Genomic DNA, 25667 nt, shown 5'->3' on the forward strand with positions numbered 1-25667 from the left:
TGTTATTTAAAAAATCATTTTATTTATTAAAACATCTTCATTTACCAAGGCACTTCAGTAGCTTTCACAAAAATATGGTTTTTATCCAGGTGAAGCATCTGCTTTTGGAGTGCCGTGGTAACATAATCATAAAAGACAGTTACACTGAACACAAAATATCTCCCAATGTTACACGACTGAAGTGAGCAACTCTGAAAGACTGTGAACACAGTTTAACTTTCTTCTTTGTAATTTTTCCCCATGATTAGGTATCACAAAAGGAACTCTTATAGTGACGTCATTTTTGGCACTCAGAGAAGTGCTTGTGGCTAAGGCTGATTTCTTTGCACAAAGGGCAATGGCAGGCCATCGCCAGAGTGATTCTGGGTTGGAAAAAAAAACAACAAAGACACAAACCAGGAAGCTGAAGAACAAGCCTTTCCTAAAGTCTATTCTGAAGGGTAAATAACTTAAGCAGAAAAAGCCATAACAAACAACAAATGAACAAACAAAACACAAACATACAAAATTTACATTATAGTTTTGAGAAAAGAGATGAGTTTGCTTGCCTCTCTTTCTCACTGATACACTTCCTTCCAATCATACATCAGAAACCACAGTAGCTAGGAGATGTGATTCACACAGCAGTGGAAAACAGAATAAAAGATTCAATGATGCACCTTGTATGGGCCTGGACAAGCCCAAGGCTTTGATCAGATGTAAACAAGTCAACCCAGTAGTCACACTGAGTGGCACCAGAACTCACAAATCAATGCACTTGCCCTTCTTCCATTATCTGCTCAGTTCCCTCTGTATTAATTACCTTTAGGTTTCCCCAGATCTGTGCTCTCCTGCCTGGGGGAGCAACAATCACATTTAATACCCCTTAAGATTAAGAAAGTGTGAGAAAGCAAACCCTCTGTGCAATTATTTGTTTTCCTCTAAAGTGCACCACTAGAGGGAAATGGGGAGAAGATTTGGGGGGATAATTAGACCTCCAGTTTTGTCAGGAGTCTTTTCAGGTGGCCTGAAATTAAGATGTAAATTTAGCACATGCCTCTCTTATTCTTCCAGGTCCCATTGGTTCTGGTGAACAGTTAACTTCTTAGGGAGTGCGAAGTCCACCATCCACCAAATCCGGGAGTTAAGATGTATCTAAATTTGTCACTCTGGAGGGAAGGTAATGCCCTAGGGCCACATGCAACCTCTGAGTCTGGGTGTCCAGCCAGGAGCAAGTCAGACACAGAGGCAAGAGCATGAAGGGTGGAGATGTCCACTGCTGAAGGGCTCAGTGTCTGCACAACAGCACAAGCTGTTTCTGACAAGACCCTGTCCCTCTCCTCACCTTCTCCCCCACTGGATGCTGTGTTATAAGGCTGTACTTTTAAGCACTTTGGAGCTTTCTTCACCATCTTTTAACATCCTTGTGTGGCTTGGAGTTTGCCTGTACTTTATCCTACAAAAACAAACAAAACTAGTGTTAGCAATGAATCTTTAAAAAAATGTCTACCAGTCTCTAAATAGTCAAACAAAACCCAGAACTGAGATGATCTCACTAAGGGGGAAAAACTCTTACAGCAGATTCTAAAAGGTTTCTCCTGGTCTCTTGCTGTCCCAGAGCTTCTGGGGTGGTGGAGATGCACATGGTGACACTGTGGTCTGTCTCAGACCAGACAGGACAGTCTCTAAGCACCTTGCCATTTCTAACCCTCTGATGGCTAAACTAGCCCACGGTGTCTGGGAGAGTTTGTAGGGAACTCTCAGCCAGGCCTGGACCCAGTGCATCAACACTGCAACCCAGCAACCCAGCACAACCTTACCCTTTGACCCTCAGCATCTGGTCAATGGTGTCTGGGAGAGGGGTGCCAAAGCTCTCTGGGAGGAACAAGGTGAGAATGGCTGTCAGGATAGTCAGACTTCCCATGAGAATGTAGGGCAGGAAGCGGTCGTAGGCACCTATGGCAAAGACAGAACTCTAAGCGAGGGATGCAGTCAGACTTGGCCTCCCTTCCTCCCTTTGTGCTCCCAGGACTCTAAAGGGGACCACGTGCCTTCTCAGCCTCTGCATCTCCCACAGTCTGAGCTGCCAGATTGAAACCTGGCACCTGGACAGGTCTCAGAACCCAGAGTTGGCACGTGCCCAGAGGTCCTGCAGCGCCTCACGGTACAGGGGAGGGGTGCGGGCCGGGAGGAGGGCACTATTCCTATCTCCCAATGCTGCATTTCCACGGAACTCGAGGTTCTCATCCAGGTACAGCAGTAACTCCTCCACCTCTCTAGATATGTCACAACCCGCTCACTTTGCCTTAAGGCCAGATAATGTGTTTCTGCTTGTCAGATTCATGTAGCATATTCACAACATGTTCTGGGTACTTTCAAGGCAGCCACCAACCCTCCCCAAAGATGTGCAGGCTGGGGGTGTGCAGGAGGGAGAAGCTGCCATGGGGAAATAATTCCAAAGAAGAGAAAAACTGTGCCCTGTTACATAAAATGGCACAAGGCATATCTTTACACAGTATAGAACCATGGTGTAAAACCAAAGTGTTCCAAATTACGGTAATTCTCAGTTCATCCATCAGACGTCTTGAATGGACATCCTTCCCTCCATGTTCCTTTTATACTCTGATTCCAAGAAGAAATTTCTTCAATTAAGTACATGGGCTCCCTATACCATGCTGCAGTTTCTTAGGACAAGGAAACTAGATTCTTTGATGGAAGGCCTGGGATAGCCAGAGCAGAAACAAAACTCTACTTATCTCACTGATTTCTAGCTAGTGCGTAGGTTGTTTTCTGTTTACAAGTGAGTGCCTCCTCCACAGTGTGCCTGGACACAGGCCCTCTCTAGGCACAGATCTGGTACTGGATGGATCCCATCTGCTGTGTGTGCCTGCTTTGCTGTTAACAACCCACTAGAGCTCACATTAAAGGCAATCAGTGCTTCCATGCCACGGCTCCTGCATGCCCCAGCCCACAGGACTTACCGAGGTAAACAAAGTAGGGGGACAGGATGCTCCCCAGGCGGGACGCTGTGGAGCTGACCCCCACACCCATGTTTCTGACCACTGTGGGATACAGCTCGGCTGTGTACACGTAGACCATGGAAAAGGCAGCAGTGACTCCAAACTTGCCCACCATCACCAGGACAGTGGCCAAGTAATACAAATCTGGAAAGGCAAAGGGAAGGAAGTAGAAGGCACCAACCCACGGTACGCTGCTATTAGGCATTTTGTATCTTTTTTCCCCGAAGCAAACATATTTTCTCCTTTCTGGGATATGGGGGACAGTTTCTCTAATGACCTTCTGTGGGATAAGAAGCTGTAGACAAGATATCCCTCCAAGTTGCTTCCTGAGAGGAGGCTGGGACCCACAGCTGTGTGAGGACATGCCCTTCTCAGCCTATAGACCACCAAAGTGAGCCTCTCAATAGCCCAAGTAAACCTGCTCTAGTCCAGAAGTCACTAAAGACATGCCTGGCGAGGGGTCAGGTGGCACCCCAGAACCGCACACTGCAGGCACTGTGGAATCAATGAATGACCTGTGGATGAATGGGGGTTCCATTCTAACTCATTTCATGCTTTCCCTCACTCAGACCTTGACAATTCATAGGACAGCAGATCCCCAGGAATAATCCTATCTATCCTGCTCGCTGTACCAATGAGGCACAGTGGCCTGTGGGTCACCCTGAGCTCTGGTGTGAGCTCTATGTATATATGCCATGCCTGTGCAGAACACTGCCAGGCTCAGGCGCCCACACACAACCACCAGAGGCCCCCATATTCATGTATCTGGATACCATGATGGAATATGAAGGTCCACACACTGTTCTGTGAATTCTGGAAAAAGGTTGCCTCCTTATCCCATCAGTAGGATACCAAGATGGTTTTAAAAATAAAATCCACTTGAGGCACCTGAGTGGCTCAGCTGGTGAAGCATCTGACTTCAGCTCAGGTCATGATCTCACGGTTTGTGAGTTCAAGCCCCACATCGGGCTCTGTGCTGACAGTGCTGAGTGCTGCTCTCTCTTTCCGTACCCCACTCACGTGCATGCACATGCTCTCTCCCTCTCTCTCTGTCTCTCTCAAAAAAAAAAATTGGGGCTCCTGGGTGGCTCAGTCAGTTGAGTATCCAACTCTTGGTTTTGGCTCAGGTCATGATCTTATGGTTTGTGAGTCTGAGCCCCACATCGGGCTCTGCACAGACAGCATGTAGCCTGCTTGGGATTCTCTCTCCCTCTCTTTCTTTCTTCCACTTCCCCACACATGCTCACTTTTTCTCTCTCAAATATAAATAAAATAAACATTAAAAAAAAATCCAGCTAGGACCGCCTGGGTGGCTCAGTCGGTTAAGCGTCCGACTTCAGCTCAGGTCACGATCTCACGGTCTGCGAGTTTGAGCCCCGCGTTGGGCTCTGGGCTGATGGCTCAGAGCCTGGAGCCTGCTTCCGATTCTGTGTCTCCCTCTCTCTCTGCCCCTCCCCCATTCATGCTCTGTCTCTCTCTGTCTCAAAAATAAATAAACGTTAAAAAAAAAAAAATCCAGCTAATGGCCTGTGAGACCCATGCGGTGCCTGGCCCGTTCCTTCTCCATCCCTTCACCTCTTACCAGCTCCCTCCTTCTCCTCAGACATGCCAGAGTTATTCCCTCCTCAGGGTCTCTGTCTCTGCTGTTTCTTCAGCCTGAAATGCTCTATGTGTAGACCCTCTCACAGTCTTCGCCATCATTCCATCTACATCCTTGCTCACTTGCAAATGCCTGTTCTTCAGGGACACTGTCCATGACTGCTCTATTTAAACTAGCTCTCCACTGTCCTTTATTGTTATTATCAAAGGTGACCCAGTCTGCACCATATTAACCATTTTATTTACTGGTCTGTTGTCTTCACAACTAGTGTGCGAACTCCAGGAGGGCCTGGGGTTCTGTCTGACTTGTTTAATTCTGCGTCTTTAGCCCCAAGCACAGCACCTGGTCCACAGAGGCACTCCGGAGCTACTTACTGAATAAATACATGACTAACATAGGCCCAGGTTCAAGAGTAATGGGGTTGGCTCTTTCTTCCCCCTTACTCTGCAGAGGACACATAAGCACACCTTAACTTGGGAGAGTTAATGCTCACCACCAGCTCTCACCACTCCCCCAAAGCCCAAGCCATGATGAGTGTCTGGTCCCAGGAGACACTTTCTCTTGATTTTGTGATGGAGAATGCAGATATGCAAGTAAGCTGTTTCTGCGTGATTTCATTTTCTTCATTAATGGGGGGACACAGCCTGGTAGAGAATGAGTGAGTCAGCAAAAACTCCAGACCACAGATGCATGTGGCCCTACCTGGAGGCACCAGCTGCACGAAGAGGAGGACGCTACCGCCCAGGAAGAGGGCGGTGGCCATGGAGTAGCGCCGGGGCAGGTGCTGTAGCAACAGCCAGGCCAGCACGTATGCCGGGACTTCAACCACTGCCGACAGGAAGCAGTTCACATAGACATCCCCATGCAAGTTAGGAGTGTCAAGGGATAGCCCAAAATAGCCCACTGAGATGGTCATCCTGGAAAAGAGTGCGGGAGAAAGCTGGAGAAACAGCATCCACGTGCCTCCCAACCTCAACAACTTTTAAAGTACAATTAGCGCAGGAAATTCAAAACTATCCTCGCCAGGAGGACAGCGGGTTTAACCCTGAGCCTTACTTCTTAGAACAAAAGATAATTTCCTCCTAACCCCATGTTAACCCTGGACCACACCAATTTCAGAGCATTCCAAATAGAAAGAGTCCCAGCAAAAAGGCTTATATAATTCAGGTAGATTTACTTTGTTGAGAAAAAACAAAAACAATAACCACCTCCAACGTGCTTCTCAGCTTTAAAAACCCTAAGCCAAAGTACTTACAAAAGCTACTTCCCTACCCTGTGACCCCCCCGCCCCTAAATCCAGCAAGTGCAGAAGGAGCGAGAGAATGAGAAAAGAGGCATGTGTCAAGTAAGGTGTGATAGGACTGGAGGGATAAGATAAAACAATCATTAGGTCAAACATTTGGAGAAAGACCTCCTAGCAGACCCGCCATCTGTGGCTCTCAGCCCAGAGGAGGATGGACAGAAGCGGCTGACCGCAGCCCCACTGTACTTGTGGACAAGGGGAGGAGCTCCCGATGGCAGGGCCACATCATCTCTCATCTACAAGCTTCCCAATGTCCCAGGCCTGGACCCTATCCCTGGTAGGCATTCTCTCTGCTGATGACCAGCACTCTGGCAAACCAGACCTTTAGGCATTAGGATGTTTTGACTCATCTGCATGTTGAAACCACAGCTGGGACAATCAGGAAAAAGGAAGTGTCCAGGAGTCCCTGGGAAATCCAGAGGTAGAAGAGCACCTGGGTGAACCACAGAATAGGTGACTCATCACAGGCTGGCAAGTCTGTGGTGAAGGATGAATGCTGGTCCTGTCTGAGGCCAACACAGGTGTGGTGCACTGCCCTGAGGGGTCCTGGGCAATTCCTTGGAAGTGAGTGACTCATAGTATCCCCCAGGGAGCAAAATAGCTGGCTGCCTCAAAACTGACAGCTCCAGTAACAAAGGATACTGAGATGAAGCCTGCTATTGTCACCCAGCAAGCTCAGGTATTCTACAATCCCAAGGGTTTAGCCACTGAGCCAATGCTACCAAGGCACTAGGCTGTGCCCCCTGCTCTGGTAACTCACAAATGCCCTCCTGACATGCTTGGTGAAATGCCTCATTAAAAGGAGCCTGAGGACATCTCGGCTATGGGCCCTGCCTTCAGGACAATCTGTGAACATCCCAAAGGGAGGATGTTCTGCTTCCACATTCCCAGACAGTACTTAGCAGTCTCTGTAATGGGAAGGACATAACGTTTTCACTTAGCTCCTTTTTAAAGGCCTCCCCTGTCCTCGTCAGTCACTGTCTGAGGTGCAGGGGGGACAGAAACAAACTAGGGCCCACAGTGATCAAGGATCTGCCTCAGGACCTGGAGGGTTTCCCCAAAGACCCCACAGCTTCCCAAAAAGCCCCCACAACAGATTTCATTCTCCTTTTCTGAGATTCCATCAAGCTAAAAATTGCGACATGCCCACTTCTTTCACTGCAAGGCAGATCCCTTACGCTTTCTGATGACACAGGCTTTCAATTTGGTCTGAGACACACATTTGCAAATGAGAGGCCTGACAGCCACTGCCAGAAGCTTTGTCAGGAAGCCTCAGGTAGGTCTCACTTACGCACCACAGAATTATGGACATGACAGTGACCATTCGGATATTCCGGGTTCGAAGCAGATCCAGAATGCTGTGGGACTGTTGTTTCTTGGAACTCAGGTCTTGTAGCTGCAGGAATGATATGACAAGGGTATGGGACGGAGAGGCTGGAGACTCAGAGATTCAATAACACGCCTGAACCCTACCATCTTAGCTTTCTGCGTCTCCAAGTTGGTGAGTGTTTTATGTTTCTTTCTTGAAAAGAAAAAGTGTGCTGAGTGTATCTTACGCTGCTGCAGAAGGCATCCCCAGGCCTTGTCGATGACACATCAGTGAGCAAGAATAAGGAAAAGCAGGTGACCCGTCCCTCAGGGGATGCAGCCAAGGCAGAGGCCCAGGCTGACAGCTCCTTCTCTGCCCCACCCCCAGCCACCATCGGTGGCCACATTCCAGGAGGCCTCCCGAGCATTCCTTCCTGAGGCTGGCTCCCTGCCCTCTGGGTCAGAGAGAGAAACTGGCTGTGCACTTTATTGATTTGATATTTTTAAAGAATTAATGTTTTGAGTCCTCATACCATGTAGTTATTGGGTTACTTCCAAGGAAAAAAATTTCAGATAGAAAAACAGGAAAATTGACCTCAGCTTCACCCAGAGTAACTTCCTATGAAATTTGGCACAGCCAAGGACATTAATAAACCACACGTCTAAACACACTGATGTTGCTTTCTTAAGCAAACCCAGCTTTGGAGTTTGTTTTTCTCAAGTTAGCAGTTCAACCAAAGGTCAAATTTTGACTTTAATGGAGCCCCTGAAATAGCCTCGTTTCCTCAAAGATGTCAGTGGGGCTTATGGGTTCACCCAGACTGACCCCTCACTGAAAAGCCACCAAAGCTACCACACTTAAAAGCCCTCCCTGCCATCTACTCCCGCCCTGCCATCTGTGTGTCAGAGGTCCTTCCAGTACGTGCTGGGTGGGAGCTGTTGCTGGGCCAGCACTTAACTGAGGCCGGCAGGGCTGTTGGTGGCCAGCAGCTTCTCTGATGCCTGTAATAACTGGTCTCCCTTTCCTAAGCCCTGATCTGCACCTGAGTCCTGAGTGTTTCTCACGTTCCTTCTGCACACACTTCAGCATGACTGCTAGTGGCTGTTCTCACAGCCTTGTCTTCCCATCAGATCAGAGACACATTCCAGGACCCCATCAGCCAGCAATTACAACTTCTAACCTCTTGTGGTAGTCATGAGACTAAGGAAAACTGCCTGCTGTAGATGGTGGAAGGAGAGGGAACAGGAGGGAGAATCAAGACCCAGGAATAAGGTAGAGCCAGGAAATTACCCATGGCACATGAGAATAGGGTTTGCAGAGAAGGGTGGCATAGGTGGAAGAGGCGGATATCAAAAAGGAGCTGGCTCCAAGATGATATGCAACACGAATGACTGGTGGGTGGAAGGACACTGGACATTTCTAACTCCAAACCTACTTTTGCTCCATATTTTATGTACTATTTTTTTTAAGATGAGAAACTACCTAAGACATGAGAAACAATAATTTCCCATGATGCCAACTTCATGCAACTCCTATTACTCAGAGTGTTTATTATTCAAATTAATGGTTTAACCATATGATTGCCTAGAAGAGAATTACATAAGTATGACAACCAAAGGTGAAGGTGAAGAGATTTGGACAACTGTTACCTTCTCCTCAACATGTGAATTTGAACAGGACCTGCTGCAGGGCAGCTGGGGCTTGGGCAGAGAGAGGGCTGGGCTCCTGCGTGGTGCTGGCCTAAAATCATGGTCACGGACACCCTCTGCCCAGCTCCCTCATGGTGCTTACCTCACTTGAGTCAAAGATAGTTGAGGGTGCAACAATTCCATTGATTTTGGCAGCCCTGCGGATGATGACCTCTGCCTCTTCAAATCGTCCCTGAGAGATGAGCCATCGGGGGGACTCTGGGATGAACCTGGAAGTATAAGCAATAATCTCACTGGGACAGTCCTGCCCAACAGACCAGGTGCAGCTTAAGTGGAAGTGGGAAATGGGGTTTTAGAGTCTACATTTGGGGAATGTCTGGTGTTTCCAAGTGAGAAGCAAAGAGATGGTTGACACTATACCCACTAATGACCTGAAGTGTGAGCTTTTGAGTACCCTCAAGAGTGCACAAAATTTGGAGGGTCCTGCGCACCGGGACGAGATTGCTTCTTAGGCTGGCCACCTGCATTTCTAAAGAATGGTGGTGCCACCTGCTGGACACTGAGGAGAAAGGCATAAGATAAGTTCCTGAAGCCTGGCTTCTGTCCTGGGCCTGGCCCAGCCCAGACTCTTGCCCTGCTGTACTTTCCTACTTGTCCCCAGCATCCACAGAAGCTTCTGCACTGGCCTCTTAGCCTGTAGTTTTTCCTCACTTCCCACCCCTGCTGCATCCAAATGACTTGTCAGATCCCCTGCCTATGTTTATCAAAGCACCTGGGACTTTAAGATTTTATGGATCCTATTTTCTACCTCACCAAATGGACTCTGCCCTTTGGTCATGACCAGGAAGGACTCATGCTCTGCTCTGTGTCCTCTCCCACTATGCTCTGTAATGCTCTCTGCTCTAAGGGGAGCAGTGATCTCACCAACCCCACCTGCAAGGGGCAATTCCTGCCTCAGCCGCTCTGCTGTGTTCCCACTCTTGGTATGGACAGCCTCCTCTTTGCCTGTCCAAGTCCTCTATCTTGGAAGCCCATATGGAGCCTGGCTTCCTCCGTGTAAGCCAGGGGACTCTCACTTCCAGTGCTCTCCCTCTTCTCCCAGTGCCTGTGGTGTGAGGTCTTGGCAACACACAGCTGGAACCAGGGCCTAGGCAGTCTTGTCAGTCTGATAACTTCCTGAAGGTCATACTAGACCCCATCGTCTCCCGGCTACAACTTCTTCCTCTCCTTGCGCTTCAATAAACCCAGCACAGGACTGAGAACAAGTCTGTTGATGTCTGGGGATTTTGTTTTGTTTCCTTTTTGGCTTTTCCGGTAGGGAAAAAACATTCTGAAACAACTTACAACTAATTTACACTCCCTGTCTCTGGGAGCCCAAATAGGGATTTGTGGCTTGCTGCTGCCCCCTAGTGAAGGCCAGGTGGAAGACATCCTGCCGATGGGCACCCCTGGGCACAGGCGACACTCACCACCAGAGCGCGGCACACAGCACCCCCGGCACCGTCAGCGCCAGCAGCAGCATCCGCCAGTCTCTGATGAAGTAAGCAAACAGTGGCAGCAGCATGTAGCCAAACGCATAAAATATGCACACTCCTAACGTGGAGAATATAATACGAACCGACTTGCCAAGGATTTCTGTTCCTGTTCAAAACAAGGGAGGAGTCATGTTAGCACTTTAATTTAGGTAATTTCCTTTTTGATTTTTTCTTACGTAATTTTCAACAGAAATGGAAGCAGCCACGCCCTAGGAAACGGTGGGATTCTGAACCCCGTGCAGTCTGAGCGCCCACTGGGGGTGCCCCACGCTGGCCTCTTAGGCTCCTCAAGGACAGTTCTACCTTGAAAATTTTATCACTTCCCCAAGCTGTAAACTAAAGATGCCACGTTAGGCCTCAAAATGTAATCCTCATGTGAGGAAGAATTTATTAAAGGGGAAGTCACTATGGAGGATGCACATGGGGGCTTAAAGGAAATATTTTTAAGAAAAGATTATTCTATTAGACGTGAAGAGAAAGAAATAATCCTTTCAGTATACAACCCAAGGAACCCAAAGGCCAATAAGCTAGAGTTGGATTCCTCCAAACAGTGAGAGTGGGACTTTCAGTGAGAACAGGCCAAAGTACTGCAGTGTGTTCTTGGAATTAAAACCCTAAACATCACGAGACTAAAGTCCATTCATATCAATTCATTCTTTACAGTCAGTTTCCCTGGACACAATGCTTTACAGAAGAGGCAGTTTTCTTCCTTGGCAAGCCTACCATTCATGGCCCTTGCTCCTCACATCATGTCTCCATCTTTCCTTAGCAACCTTAGCTCTGGGAAGGCTCTTTTTTTTTTAACAGATGATCTTGGGTGAATTATAGTAAAGTGGCTATTGAATACTAATGGGGCCAAGGGCCACATCTCAGAGACCAGAAAAGAACTGGAATTCAGCCTTCAGGCTACCGTGCTCCTAGTGACTCAAGGCTGGGCACTCAGAGGACTCAATTTCACTACCTACAAAACTAGGTTCAAGCAGTGCTGGTTGGTGTTGCTACAGACCATTTCCCCTTGGGGGACATCATAGCTATCTTCAGAGAGTGGGTGGTGGGATGATGGTGAAACACAGGATCAAGTACTCAACTCCAACTTGATGGCCATACCCAGGACAAATGCTGCCACATAGTTGGAGATCTGGCCCATGCCCACAAGGACAAACAGTACAGCAAACATCTCAAAGTTCTTCGAGAAGATCTGTAGGAAGCTGAAGCCTGTCTGCATGCCCATGGTCACAAACAGCACGTTCTTCCGACCAAACCTGGGAAGACAGCGACAGAGATCCAGCTGGGAGGAGGTGGCAGAAATGGGCTCCACCAAGATGGGCTTCCCCCAGAGCTCTCCAGGGAGGGGCTGTGGACAGTGCTGCCAGGGTGCAGTACAAGGACAGTCCTGGTCTTCAGTCCCTGTGCTGTTACTTGCCCTCCCCACTCCCCAGGACCAATGTTCAGCCCAGGAACAAGGACTGCCCCCAAGGTAGTCCCAGAAATATGATAATGATTGCAAGGGGTTGAAATGTATTCATTATGCTTACACCCATACATTCAGAATGTAGCTTTTTACAAGAGAACTGGTTTACTTTGGAGGATGATGGAGAAACAAGTCATTTTAAATGAAGACTGGTAAATAAAGAAAAAGAAACAGTTGTCACATATCCAAAGAATGTCAATAGGAACCAATAATAGGTGAGGGGAAATATCATTTTATGAAAGTATTCCAACTATTAAATGAAAGAGAAGTGATAAAATTAGAATATCACCATATTATAATCTTTAATAAATGGACAGATTTGGGAATTATGTTTCAGTGACTGCTAATGGTCTTTTTATGAAAAGATAACTGAATACTGCATGCATGATTTCTAGTCTCACTAAAGGGTATGAACCTGAATCTGATCAAGTCTCTATATCCAACTACCAATATGCAAGAGACACAGAGAAAAGAGGAATATGCTGAAGTGCACCCTGAGTATGCAATCAGCAAAATCCAGACGAGAAAATTCTACAGAGGAACAATCCAGAGTGCAAGAGATAAAATATACGGTAAAGAAAAGGATGGAGGCAGAATCCCTTAATCAAAGTAGACTAAAAGACATATCAAAAACTTTTTAAGTGGCCAAGACTAGACTTGTGTTTAAGGATGCACATCGGAAGGATAAAACTACCAAAAACCCACAAGGAAGTAATTAGTATAAAAGTCAGGCTGAGGGACACGTGGGTGGCTCAGTCGGTTAAGCATCTGACTCTGGCTCAGGTCATGATCTCACGGTTTGTGAGTTTGAGCCCTGCATTGGGCTCTGTGCCGACAGCTCAGAACCTGGAGCCTGCTTCAGGTTCTGTGTCTCCCTCTCTCTCTGCTTCTCCCCCACTCATGCTCTGTCTCTCAAAAATAAATAAATGTTAAAAAATTTTTTTAAGTCAGCCTGGTGGTTACCTATGGTGGAGAGAGGCTGTTGTACTTGAGACAGGACATGTGCACGGGGGCTCCTGGGTGGCCAGCAAGGTTCTATTTCTTGACTCGGTGGTAGTTACAAGGTTATTTCCCTGGAATAAGTCATCAATCCACCACACACTTGTTCTGTGTGGTTTTCTCTATGTTCATTTAAAAAAAAATTTTTAACTGTTGGTTTTTTGGGGGGTTTGTTCTGTTTTAAAGATAGTATCACAGTCAGAGAGGAACAAGTCAACGTATTTCAACCAACCTAGCAGGTTCAGCTGGAGTCTGGCCAGGGCTGGCTGATACCCATTTTCATTCAATGAATGTTTACTTGAACCTCAATTATATACTAGGCACTAGAGATACTTCTGGATTATAAAAAAAAAAAATGTTGTTTCTACCCTCAAGGGACTTACAGTCTACAGTTGGTGGGACAGAGAGTAATCACATTCTAATCAAACAACCACACTACTGAAAGTACAATTACACATGGACACAAGCGCACTGAATGATCACCACTCAGGTTCACAAGGGATACAACAAAAGAAACTATTCTGGCCTGGGACTAGGGGTTGGGGACGTGGGCATTCAGGGAAGGGATCCCCGATGATGGGGAGCTGATGAGGCCCGAAAAAGAAGTTATTACTGACAAAGGGAAGTAGGCAAAAGGGACCAAGCATTCACAGTATAGTGGAGGAGACCAACATTAATCAGATAACACCTCTTATTTACCAATTTCCGATCAGTGCAATGGAGAAAAGGCACAAGGAAGCATGAGTTGGCCTTCATGGTTGAGGAAGGTCGGGGTGATTGGGGAACACAGAGAAGAGCATACACAAGTGCAGCTGGAGGAGACAGGAGGACATACACAGCCAGCAGCCAGCCTGAGTGGCGTCAGCTGTTCAACAGAAGGCTGCCGGGGTCGGTGTGTGTGTGGGGGAACCAAACCGCACAAGGCCTTGGTGCCATGTTAAAGAGTTTGGTGCTTGTCTCCAATGAAACAGGTTTAATGTTTGTTTTTGGTGCTAATGGCATCCAGTAGGTAGAGGCCAGAGATGTTCTAAACATCCTAAAATGCCCAGGATAGTCTCCCACAACACAGAATTTTCTGGCTCAAAATATCAATAGTGCCAAGGTTGAGAAACTCTGGTCTAGAAGGAGACCATCTCCCCCTGCATTGTTCCATAACAAGAGTACCCTACACACAAACCTAGGGACGGCCCCTTCCTATAAGGAGACAGGGATAACCTTTACCCATGCTTTCCCTTCCCATGGGTTCCCTGGGATGGTAGGGAAGAGAAAGACCCAGGGAATCCTTACATAGCACCAGTTTTTGGCAGTCCAGGGCTGGGACCAGAAATGCTTACTCTTAAAGTCTGTCAACAAAATGTCAACCACACGTATGTTAGAAAACCAGGAAATATCTGACTACTTCTTTCTAGGGCTATGCCCTCTTGTAATTCACACACAAGAAGGTAACTCGGTATCTTCAGGTAAAATGCTGTGACAACCCAGGATTATTTTAACTGCTCTTGAATTTCAGGCTTATTAACGTTCTAGAAAGGAGACTAAATCTTTGCCCTATACAAAAAGTTACTGTTGATACCCTAGACAAGTTGAGGGCATGAATCTACTGCTCTGAGGTCATTTCTTTGGCATGAGGTCATTTTTTTGAGCCAGCTTACTTAGAAGTAATGAGATCAGAAACCGTCCATCCCGCCGAGCCTGGTGCCTCCCATAGGGGTGCAGACAAACTTGAGAGGTGATGCTAGGAGCTGAAGGCACGGCTGCACCTACAACAGCTACACTTTTAGCTGCTTCATTTACTTGACATAGATGACCCTACTTAAAAGAAGTCTGCTCACGTTTTTTACGTTTTTAAAATACTGCACTTGCCCTTTAGAAGGCTAAGGTAGTCCTCAATGTACTCATTAATTTTCCTTCTACTGTTTGCTTGGGATCACATCTGTGGAACTTGAACACTTTCCTCAGGCATTCATGGTGTTCCTGGTAATCAGGTTCTCAGGCTAGCCCACAAAGATCTACTTAACCCATGACATAGTTGACCCAGAAAAATGCACTGAGTTTCAACTTTGAACTTGGGGTACTTCCTTCTTGATTTTTACATCAAGGAAATTCCTCTGAGTCTTAGCTGCCACTCAACCCCGTGAGAGGAGATTTCCCACCGACCAGCCCATTTGGAAGGTCTCAAAGAGCAGTCCTGGGCAGCCCCTGTTCTCACTCTACACCCTTCCCAGGCAATCTCCTCCACACTCGGGGGCTTTGCCAAGGGTTCTACGGAGCTGACGATTCCCAAATGTGTTTCTCCAGCTCAAACCTCTCATGGAGCACCATAGCTGTACATCCAACTGCAGGCTCATTTCATCCACTCAGGCCTCTCCCAGTCACACCAGATTCAGAACACTCAAACTGAGCTCCACTCTTCTCCTACAGACATGGTCCTCTTCCAGAGTCCTTTGTCTCAGAGAAGGGCTCTGTTGTACAGGCCCCAAATCTTCCTTCCTCTCCTGCATCCAACACACAGCCAAGGGCTGTTGGTTGGACCTCCTACCTCTCTTCTCCATTTCTACCACTGTCAGCCTGGTCCAAGCCATCATTTCCCACATAAATACTGTGACAGCCTCTTATGTGGTCTCTCCACAACCCCTCTTTCTCCCTTTCAGTCCTTTCTCTGCAAAATTATCAGATAATCGTTAAAAAAAAATACAAATCTGATTATACCACACTCCTGTTTTTACAAAACTCTCAGCTCCCCACTACTCTGTGACTAAAGCCCAAATTCCTGTCCATCAGCTAAGCTTGGCCTGCTCTTCTGCTTGGGCCTCCATGTGTCATGCTTCCTCTTCATACCACTCTCCACACATCCACCACAGAGGACTTTTTTCCAGGTTCTAAAGTGTGCCATCTCTTCTGGAGTCTAGGCTTAAGTACAGCTCTCTTTGCCCAGAATGCTCCTTCCTCTCTGCACCCCTTTATCACTGGCCAGTTTCTACTCATCTTTCAACTCCCAGCACATTGTCATCTCGTCGGGGTAGTTTCTCCTGGCCTCCTCTGTCAGACTCTCTTAGCTTCCTGTACTACTTCTCTGTATCACTTACACCACAAAGGACAAGTACATGCCTCAATTGTTTAGTACATTCTGCCTTGATAGAAGGAAAATTCTGGAAGAGCAGCGCCCGAGAACAGTAGTCCACACAAAACAGAGCATCAAGGCTCTTTGGGCCCAGATCCTAGCTCTGCCACTTGCTGGCTTTGTGACTGTACAAGTGATTTAACTCCTGTGGGTTTAATTTTCCCTGTCTGTAAAAATAAGAGTAAGAATACTTCCTACTTCATAGGGTTATGATGAGATTATTTGTTCTTTCTTTTAAATTTGTACAGTGCTTATGAGAGTGTCTAATACATCTTAGGTGCCATGTATTTGTTAGATAAATATAAGTAATCAACTGATGCTTGCTGCTAGATTAAAGATCTAGGGAAGCAAGGTCTTTCCTCCAAAAGAGCAAGTGTCTCAGGCTCGTCTAGAATTGTCAATCAGTGGTCATGGCCCACCTGACTCTTTAATGCTCACTGGTGACTGCGGGAATTTGATCCTTTTCTAATTTTTTTTAACTTTATTTATTTATTTTTGAGACAGAGACAAAGAGCATGAGAGAGAGAAGGGCAGAGAGAAAGAGAGAGAAAGAGAAGGAGGGAATCCCAAGCAGGCTCTGCACTGTCAGCACGGAACCGGATGTGGGGCTCAAACTCACAAACCGTGAGATCATGACCTGAGATGAAACCAAGGGTTGGACACTCAACCAACTAAGCCACCCAGGCACTCCGACCCTTTTCTAATGGCTAGATGACACTTGGGAAACACAAATCTAGTGAGAAATGCATTTATTTCTCATGAAGAAAGAATTCTCAGGTAAAAACAATAATCTAAACATGCCAGAACATCACCCTGAGTTTGTGCTATGGGACAATATGACTTTGTTCTTTAAAAAAATTTTTTTTTAATTTATTTTTGAGACAGAAAGAGACAGAGCATGAGCAGGGGAGGGGCAGAGAGAGAGGGAGGCATAGAATTCAAAGCAGGCTCCAGGCTAGGAGCTGTCTGCACAGAGCCCAACGTGGGGCTCGAACACACAAAACATGAGATCATGACCTAAGCCGAAGTGGGACACTTAACTGACTGAGCCACCCAGACACCCCTGACTTTGTTCTTAAGGTAGGATGACATTCTCATCCTGAACTTCTCTGTTAAACCCCAACCAGCTAGGAGAATGCTGGGACTCCACTGGGTGATCCAGTACAGCCAAGGACCTTGGTGAAGGCTATTCTTCTCACTGTGGGCTTCTCCAACAGACCTTGGAGCCCTAGGGTAAAAAGACAGGGTATAATGGATCCCTCTGAGGACTTCATGGAAACTATGGACCTTCCTCCAGAAAAAAATGCTCATATACAATCTCTAAAATTTTGCACATAATTTCAAGAGTAGGTGAACTCCCTAAGCCATGAATGGAACTTGAGTTAAAAACCTTGGAATTACACAAATAAGCTGCTTACGGGCCAAAATAGCACATTTTCTGCTTGTTGTGAAGTAGGTAACATAACCAAAAGTCTCTTAGCTAAGAGGCACCATCCCCATGAACCCAAGAGTTCTGCCTGTTATGCCACTACCAGCTAGTGAGATCTCTCACCATGCAGAGAGAATGATGGTTTGGAAAATACAGAGGTGGTCATTCATTGTAGGCCTTAAGATGTACAAAAAATTCATCTGCATGTGTGTGGTGTCTACCTCTCCAAAGCTCAGGGACACGAAAGAGTCACCTAGGGAAAGCCAACTAGGCTGGTACAAGAAGTGAATTATGGCATAATTCTGGTTCAGTGGGATCATGGATATAATTCACTCAGATTGTTCTGCTAAGCAAGAATTAGAGAGGAGGTTGTTGGGTCTCTTTACCTGGTATGGAGTATATAGTATAGACACAGCTTCCTCTTCTTTTAAAACACAAGGCCCTGGGCTGAGAGACTATCATTTGAAGTCAAACGCCAGGTACGTACATGCTCCTTGTTCGGTCCAATGGTCCCCTGCAGCTGCAGGAGACAGACACCCACCTTACCTGTCTGAGAGCTGCCCCGAAACAAAGGAGCCCACCAGCACACCCACGAAAAACAAGGAGACCGTGAGTGGGGCCTTCCAGTCGTCCTCACACACCAGGTTCCACTGTAAGGGAGCAAAGGGACATATCACTCACTTCTTTTGTTAAATGTTTTAAATTTAAGATTTCTTGTTAAATTAAATGAGAATATCCTGCATCCCTGCAGGTTCTGTTTACATTACTGCACAGGTGCATGACCTCATTCAGGCAGGCAAAGGCTCATGTGGGCAGCGAAGCAGAGAGGAGGTTGCCCCTCACAGGGAGAGTGGGCCCCTCCCATCCTGTTTTTCATGGCTTTCAGCTCCATTGTTTTGCTACCAATTTGAGGAGGGGGGGACAGGTAGGGAGCAAATACTGTGGCCTTTCATGGTCACTTCTAAGAATCTGTGGATGGGGCAGGGTACTCTTTCCGTGGGGTTGAGGCCATTAGGATGAATGGCACAGGAATGGGTCTAGAGTGGGACTCTGGGGCTCTAAGAGTCAAGGCATCCAGCAAAGGACTGAGGCCAGAGGGCCCGGAATGCATCATGTGGATCTGTTCTTGCAGCTGGACCCAGGTCCCCACTCTGGGCCAGTGAGCCCTGGGATCCTTAATGCTGTGCCAAAAACACTAGGCCAAATTACAGCCAAGAGCTCTGAGCTGGGAATCAAGAAACTGGGTTTAGCTTCTGCTCTACTGTTAAGTGGTTATCAATGTCAGGTAAGATTTTCCTCCCTCACTGTGCCTTAATTTCCCCATGTGTAAAACAGGGATCGAGGTACCGAACAGGCTGCTCCGCTTGAGTTTCCCAGCTCCCAGTGCATAGTTCCATCTATAGTTACCATGAAAAGAGATCTGCAGGCATGGGGAAGCAGCTGAACATTCAGATGGTGGGTTGCCCCAGCCTAACAAGGAGCCAAAAAAAAGAGAGGAAAGGACAAAACAAAAAGTTTAGTGGTTCCCAGAAAAATGTTTCCCAGAACAGAGAAAGATGGTGCTCAGTAATCACCAAGAAGGCTGCCCTCCAGGAATGCAGACCCTTGCCCGTCTGGTGCCAGGCTGCTGGCCTGCCCTCCATGGAGCCTGCTGGCTTCCCAGTAACAAAGGCGGGGGGGGGCGATGTGCAGCTTCCAAGAAAGCATTTCTTCCAGGCCAGTGACGGGGAAAAACAAGTCTGCTTCCCTGCCCCACTGGGCATGTGTGCACATAGCCTCTGGGCACCTCAGAGGGGTGTGAGGCAGTCCATGAAGAACCCCCACAGCTAACAAAAAGGGTCACTTGGCCACATAACTGGCTCTCCACTCTGGAATAAGCATGCACCTTGGATGGGCTGAGAATGGTGTGGTGATCCTCACTGCAAGGAAGAGGTAGCAATCTGAAACTCAAATCTAGAGAAGTTTAGGGGCGCCTGAGTGGCTCAGTTGGTTAAGCATCTGACTTTGGCTCAGGTCATGATCTCAGGGTTTGTGAGTTTGAGCCCCCCTTCTCTCTCTCTCTCTCTCTCTCTGTCCCTCATGGGATTCTCTCTTTCTGCCACTCGCTTACTTGTGCGCGCTCTCTCTCTCTCTCTCTCTCTCTCTGTCACACACACACACACACACACACACACACACACACACACACAAATCTAGAGGAAGTCCAGATTAGCAGGAGGCAAGGATAGAGGAGCACCAAGGTCCAAATACTCAGGCAGCCCTCCCACCCCCGCAGCCTCAGTGGTGCTAGCACCTAGATACCATCTCTCTTCTAGGAGGGTGAGTGCTCCCAGGACAGTCCTCATACAGACACAGCTGCTACGTCAGGATGGGAGTGACCAGGGAGTGAGAACTGGGGGACTTGGTAATGGGGTGCAAGCCTCTGGCTCTTAAGTGTTAGAGCTTCAGGGGCCAGATTACGACTACCGCAGCTCCTGACTATGATGGGCTCTATTCCCAGCCAGCACGCATTACTTTTGTAGCAATGGAGATGCAAAACTGAAGAGTCAGTAGCTGCTTCTCAACAGGATTCGCATGAGGGGTGGGGACTGATACAGCTGAGCTAGACTGGAAATCCACAGGGACTTCTATAGTGAGTTCTGGAGCAGTAGACCCCTCCCCCAACAATGTCAGGTCTCCTGATACAGGCTTATAGGGAATTCTGTGCTGACAAGGCCAGGTGTTACCTGAAACCAGGTCAGACTATCCCCTGCAGGAGACAAGGTGTCTGTCATGCTCATCTTGGGATAGATTCCCAGGGCATCTCTCCAGTACCTGCAGCCTCAACCCCACCACTTGGTCCAGGCTGTCCTTACTCTGGGCAAGTGTGTAACTCCTTGGAGTAATTGGGCCCTTTATCCACCACTGAAGATTCTTAACAATCCTCAGGACCTAGCTTTGGGCCCTCCAAAAGCAAACCCGGGTTGACACTTCCTTCCTACTGGCCACAGACAGCCTATGAGTAGGGTCAGGAAAGATAATAGGTCTCAAAAAATGAACACAAGGGCAGCCATGGACTAGATCCTTCCCAGCCAACCCATTCAGCCAACACAACCTGTCAGCCACCAGGATTGCAGTGGGCTCCAGGATTTGGCTTGCATCCTCTTTAGCAGAGGTGGGCTGAGAAGCCCTTAGAGTCCAGGCTACGTATCCAAGATTTGTGTTTGCAGAGCAATCTAGTGTTCCTATCCTGAGCTCGTGGCTCCCCAGCCGTGACTAAAGCAGCTACAGACTAGCTCATGGATGCTTCCTCTTGGTTCGTGGGATAGGCTGGTACTGGCTGATGATAGCAAGTCTCAGTGTTAGAACTAAATGTGTGTTTAAGATTCAGGTCATGAGTCTAGCATTGTGACCCCTCAGCTGGGTGAGCTGTGAAAACAGACAGCCTGAAAAAATCTAAGAGCCACTCTGGCAAGGGTCCAGACTTGCCATCCTTCCTGTTCAGAAATGTGCCTCTCTACTGGTGATGGTTTCATGGATCTCTCTCTCTCAAAGCTTTTCAAACTGTACACTTTACTTATGTGCCATTTATTTTCTGTTATTTACACCTCAACAAAGCTGTTAATGTTTTTTTGTTTTAATGTTTATTTATTTTTGACAGAGAGAGACAGGGCATGAGCGGGGGAGGGGCAGAGAGAGAGACACACACAGAATCCAAAGCAGGCTCCAGGCTCTGAGCTGTCAGCACAGAGCCAGACGCGGGGCTGGAACTCACAGCGAGATCATAACCGCGAGATCATGACCTGAGCCAAAGTTGGACGCTCAACCGACTGAGCCACCCAGGCGCCCCAAAGCTGTCAATGTTTTTAAGAAGAGAGAGAACTGTGTCTCTTGTATGCAGTATATAATTATAGCTGCTTCTCAGTTATGGGAAATAGAGATGTGATGTAGATCCCTGGGACTAAATGTTCTAACCTGTGAGTTGGCTGGAAGGGAAAAAAGACAGGGTCTGTGCCCATAGGGCAGAAATTCTTCCTGTGATGTACCTGGCCTGACCGCATCAGTGGTCAGACACGCTACACTGGTAAGCACCACCTGTTACTGAATGCCATGTGTTCCTACACACATTTCATCCTGCCTCCTGCTGCAGTTAATGGCAGATCCTTGCCCCAAGGCTGTCTGGGCAAGGAGACAAAGAATTTGCTGCCATATCCTCTATATAACGCCTGGCAGTGCTCTACAGAGGAGAGGCTATTTGGTACATAGTTGAGTGAGGGAATAGATAAATAAAAGGGCTGTTAACTTGCAACACCACAGTATCTTTTGGGCTTGGACCTTAGGCTTGGCTGCTCAAGGCCCAGATGAACCCTGAGCTTCAATCTCTAGAATTTTTTTTCTTTTTTTTTCTTTCTTTTTTTTTCTATTTAACCCCCTCTCTGTGTCAGCTCTAAGAACTTTAACCCAGGGTGTCGGTTCTCAGCTAGCTAGAGCAGGGCTCAATCTGACCACTCATGTCTAGATGGTTCTACTAAGACTGTGTGTACAGGGGCCTCAGGGACCCAACAAGTAACTTCTCTGGTTGCCATGAGCTCCAAAGGCAGGGCTGAGGGTCTGCTCACTCACTCTCCCTTGAGTGAGACATGTCAGCAAAGACCTAACAGTGAGGCACAAGCTCCAGGTCTTTCCACACTGAGTCAGCCCAGCCCTGCCTCCCCGGTTGATGTGGTTTTTCCTTCAGGCAGGCTTGTAGATAGCAGTGAGGGCTGTCCTATCTTCCAAGACTCGGTACCTGAGATAAGACTGACAGAAAAGCCAGTCCAGAGGAAGAGACTTTCCAGGACAATAAGGAGTGAGTCAGAGTATTGCCATGGGCTGGGGCAGGAGGCTTCAGAGAAGCAGAGAATGGCCAGAAGCAAGGAAACACACATGACTGCCAGGTCTTAGCTGAAGACACCCTAACTGATGGGTGCCAGAAGAGCTAGAAGTTTCTCAGAGAATCTTTCTGGCTGCTAGCTGGGCTAGAGAAATACCAAAAAGCAGGTGGGCCAGGCAGCCTGAGAAATCACCCAGGTTTCAGAAGAGGGGTAGTCCTGAATCAAGAAGCACTCAGATATTGGAGCAACGCTGCAAGGTGGGGTGGCTGATTCTCTAGTACTCCAGGAATGACTGAGGGGCAGGGAAGAGGCCAGTCTAGAAGCACAGGGACCACCAAACTATTCCCGAAACATTCCCTTTCATCGCATTCCTTTTCACCTCCTTTCCGCCAATCCCAACACCTTGTCGCAGATCCATTTAGGGGCAAGCCACAGTTTGTGGGCTGGGAGGTTACATTTTCTTTAAAATATTTTGGTCAATGCTTTCTGACCACCTCCAAGTTTCCCTTCTATGAATTAAACTGTCCTTTCCTTCTTTAGCTCTCAAACTTTAGACAACATTTCTTAAGTTGTTCATTAATCCATTCACCAAAAATTTCCTCCAGTACCCTGTCTATATCCAGCCTCATGTCAGGGAGATGCAAAGAGGTAAATCTACCACAACGTTTAGTACTACATGTACATACTTGATAACTTCAACAAGGAAAAACAATTAAACAGGAGACCTACAGTTTTCATCTTCTGTTGAAAAACAAATAGGAATTCAATACCAATGTACTTATAAACACCTCTATGTATGATTTGGGGCTGAGGGCAGGCTTGAAACTTTATCAGACATGGAACTGTCTGCAGTGATCAGCAGGCCAGGTCCAGGTTGGAAGACAATGGGTCTTAGAAAAATGGAGCCATCAGAATGTTAATGCAATAGCTTCCAGGGGTGACTATTCACCTAAGAGGAACAAACAGCCTTGGACTTAAGAGTCAGACATTCCAGAATCCCAAAACAAAGGGCTAAGTAATGTATTAACCTTGTCTCCTTGCAAAGGCTGAAAATGTGTATGTAGGTAAAAGGGCACGCAGCTCTTATGAAACTGCCAAGACAGCTAAATAAATAGGCTAAATACAAAAAAGGAAAAGCCTGACATTGGCAGCAATGTAGCTCAAGGACCCTTCCACTATAGTCGACCTTTGGGAGCTCATCAGTGCCACCACCAGTCTTAGCCCAAGACAGGATAGGGGCAGTGAAGCAAGAGCAAATGAGTAGGGTAAGCCAAGGGACTCTAGAAGTCAGGGTAAAATCCAAAGAGATGCCATGAGCTTCTCGTGAATTCACTGCTTCCCCTTTCATTGGGCAGCCAGAAGCAGAATTTGCAGGGACTCCTGTGTCATGAAGTATGGTTTCCCCTTGGTGGCCTCAGCAAGCAACCTGAGGGACAGCCTCTGCTTTCACAACTCACTGGCTTCCAGGGGTGTGACAGACTTGCTTATGATGCTAGGAGCGAGGACTTGTAATGACTAGGAGTTTTGATTCTCTGCCGACTCTTGGGTCACAAAGCACTGTCAGCTACCTCCATTCAGTGCCTCTCTTGTCAAGTATCAATACCTCAGGACAGTGGAATGATATCACTAGCTGAGAGATCCCAGTGGGGCTCAGATCACACTTCTATTACATATACATGGCAGTAAGGAAGCACAGATGCTGGGGACATCAAACATCCAAACATACAGAGCACAGGTGTGCACATCCATAGACACAAGAGGCTCAAGGCAGTGATCAGACTCCCTTGAAGGGTGACAGCCTCCAGAAGCAACATAAAAGGAGCCTCCAGAACCCCTGTGGGCTTACAGGAGGGTTTGATGCCATATCAGGACCTGTGCACACTCCCTTTTAGAACTCTCCCTGTGAACCCTGCCCTCCTTCCAGGTTGTTTCCAGCTGTTCCAGACTGGAGCTAAACACTCCAGATTCAGCGAGATGCCATTGCCAGGAAGCTTTCTCTCATCTGTGAATCCCTGATCCTGACACTTTGTGAACCTGGGCACCTAGGTGCCTATGGAGGACTCTTTTCACTGCTCTGCTAGTTCATTTCTGCTTGAGACCCCAGGGAGTCCAGTATCTGAATAAGATGCAAAGCACATCTACAAGCATCCGTTAACGTGATGCCATACATGTAGTACTAATGACTGCAGGGTCACTGGGGGAGACAAAGCTACCCAAAAAGGAAAATCCAAGGGGTTGGGGAATAAGAAGCACCCCCCCCCCCCCATGCTTCCTATGAACTAAAGTTGTATGCTTTAAATCTGCCCAACGACATGGCCTTCGAATATTCTAAAGCATTCCAGGTGAACAAGTCAGCCTGAATGGATGTTCAGATGAATGGGTCCTATAATTCTGGTAACTAAACATAAGCAAAAGGTAAACAATCCCTGATAGGGTATGACTAGACCGACATTTTGGATGAGGGTGGATGAGGAAAGAGTAACTGGAGAAAGGAGCACCGTGACTATTTTATACACATGCTTCCCTTAGTTTTACAAGTTCTTAAGAAAGGAGTGTTTCTCTCTGAACAGATGCCAAGAGGCTAGAGAAAAAGCGGTGACAGCCCCTTGGCCCAAGCTCTGAATTTGCTCAACACCCCCATCTCCATCTAGAAAAAGTCTTTGATTATTCACGGTCTTAGAGTATCTATCAGGGACCACCGTGGCCTTCTTGGCACCCTCTTCAAGGTGGCCATTAACATAGGCGGCTAATAGGACACTCGTGCTGGGAGGGGCATGGTCTGGTTGGAAGTCACTTCTCAAAGCGTTGCCTGGAGGATGCCCACTTTGAGGTGGATAGTGTATTGGGAGAGAGAGAGTGACAGCATCCAGCGCACACCTTGTGGGGTGCAGTGCGAAGGTCCTCCCCACGTCCTCGGCCCCGGGGCTAGTACGCACCTCAGTCACGATGGTGGACAGGTAGATATCCTGGCTAAACTCCCAGCCATCCAGGCAGCTCTCCTGCTCCAGTTGCTCCAGATCCAAGTCGCGCCCCGGCTCCAGCCCCAGTGCCGAGAAGTTGGCGATCGCCGCCAGCCGGTAGCGCCGGCAGCTGTGAGGCACCTCACGACCGTCCTGCAGCCGCAGCGGGATACTGTGGTTGCGCCACGCGCTGCTCAGGTTCGCGGTGTCGGGCACCCGGCAGCGGTGCTCCGGGGTCAGCGTCAAGAACACGACTGACATTCCATTGAAGCCGTTGGGGATGATGCTGGCGCTGAGCAGGAAGAAGATGAGGCGCTGGAAGGGCCCCCACTCGCCCAGGAAGGCGGTCACCTCGTCGTAGTCCCGCATGCCGCCTTCGGCGGCCAGCGGCGCGCTGCCCGGGGTCGAAGGACGCGGGGGCGCGCGGCAGCGCGCGGGG

General features: G+C 47.8%; 1 protein-coding gene across 2 annotated transcripts; it reads right to left on the minus strand.

The window, feature by feature from the left end:
• SLC22A5 (solute carrier family 22 member 5) lies at positions 1 to 25667 on the minus strand. 2 transcript variants are annotated; one of them, XM_019422053.2, is made up of 10 exons: positions 25205 to 25666; positions 17962 to 18065; positions 11503 to 11657; positions 10330 to 10501; positions 9003 to 9129; positions 7198 to 7298; positions 5302 to 5516; positions 2961 to 3143; positions 1800 to 1935; positions 1 to 1435 (listed from the first exon to the last, which is right to left on the minus strand). In XM_019422053.2, the coding sequence occupies exons 1-10, from the start codon at positions 25595 to 25597 to the stop codon at positions 1348 to 1350; spliced, it is 1674 nt and encodes a 557-aa protein (XP_019277598.1). In that variant the 5' UTR covers positions 25598 to 25666; the 3' UTR covers positions 1 to 1347. The 2 variants fall into 2 exon arrangements, with proteins under 2 accessions (XP_019277598.1, XP_019277599.1); XM_019422054.2 differs by lacking the exon at positions 11503 to 11657 and having other exon boundaries at positions 10330 to 10392; positions 25205 to 25667.

Source organism: Panthera pardus, unplaced genomic scaffold (genome assembly GCF_024362965.1).
Source record: "Panthera pardus isolate Hobbes unplaced genomic scaffold, ASM2436296v1 HiC_scaffold_2, whole genome shotgun sequence".
Lineage (NCBI taxonomy): Eukaryota > Metazoa > Chordata > Mammalia > Carnivora > Felidae > Panthera > Panthera pardus.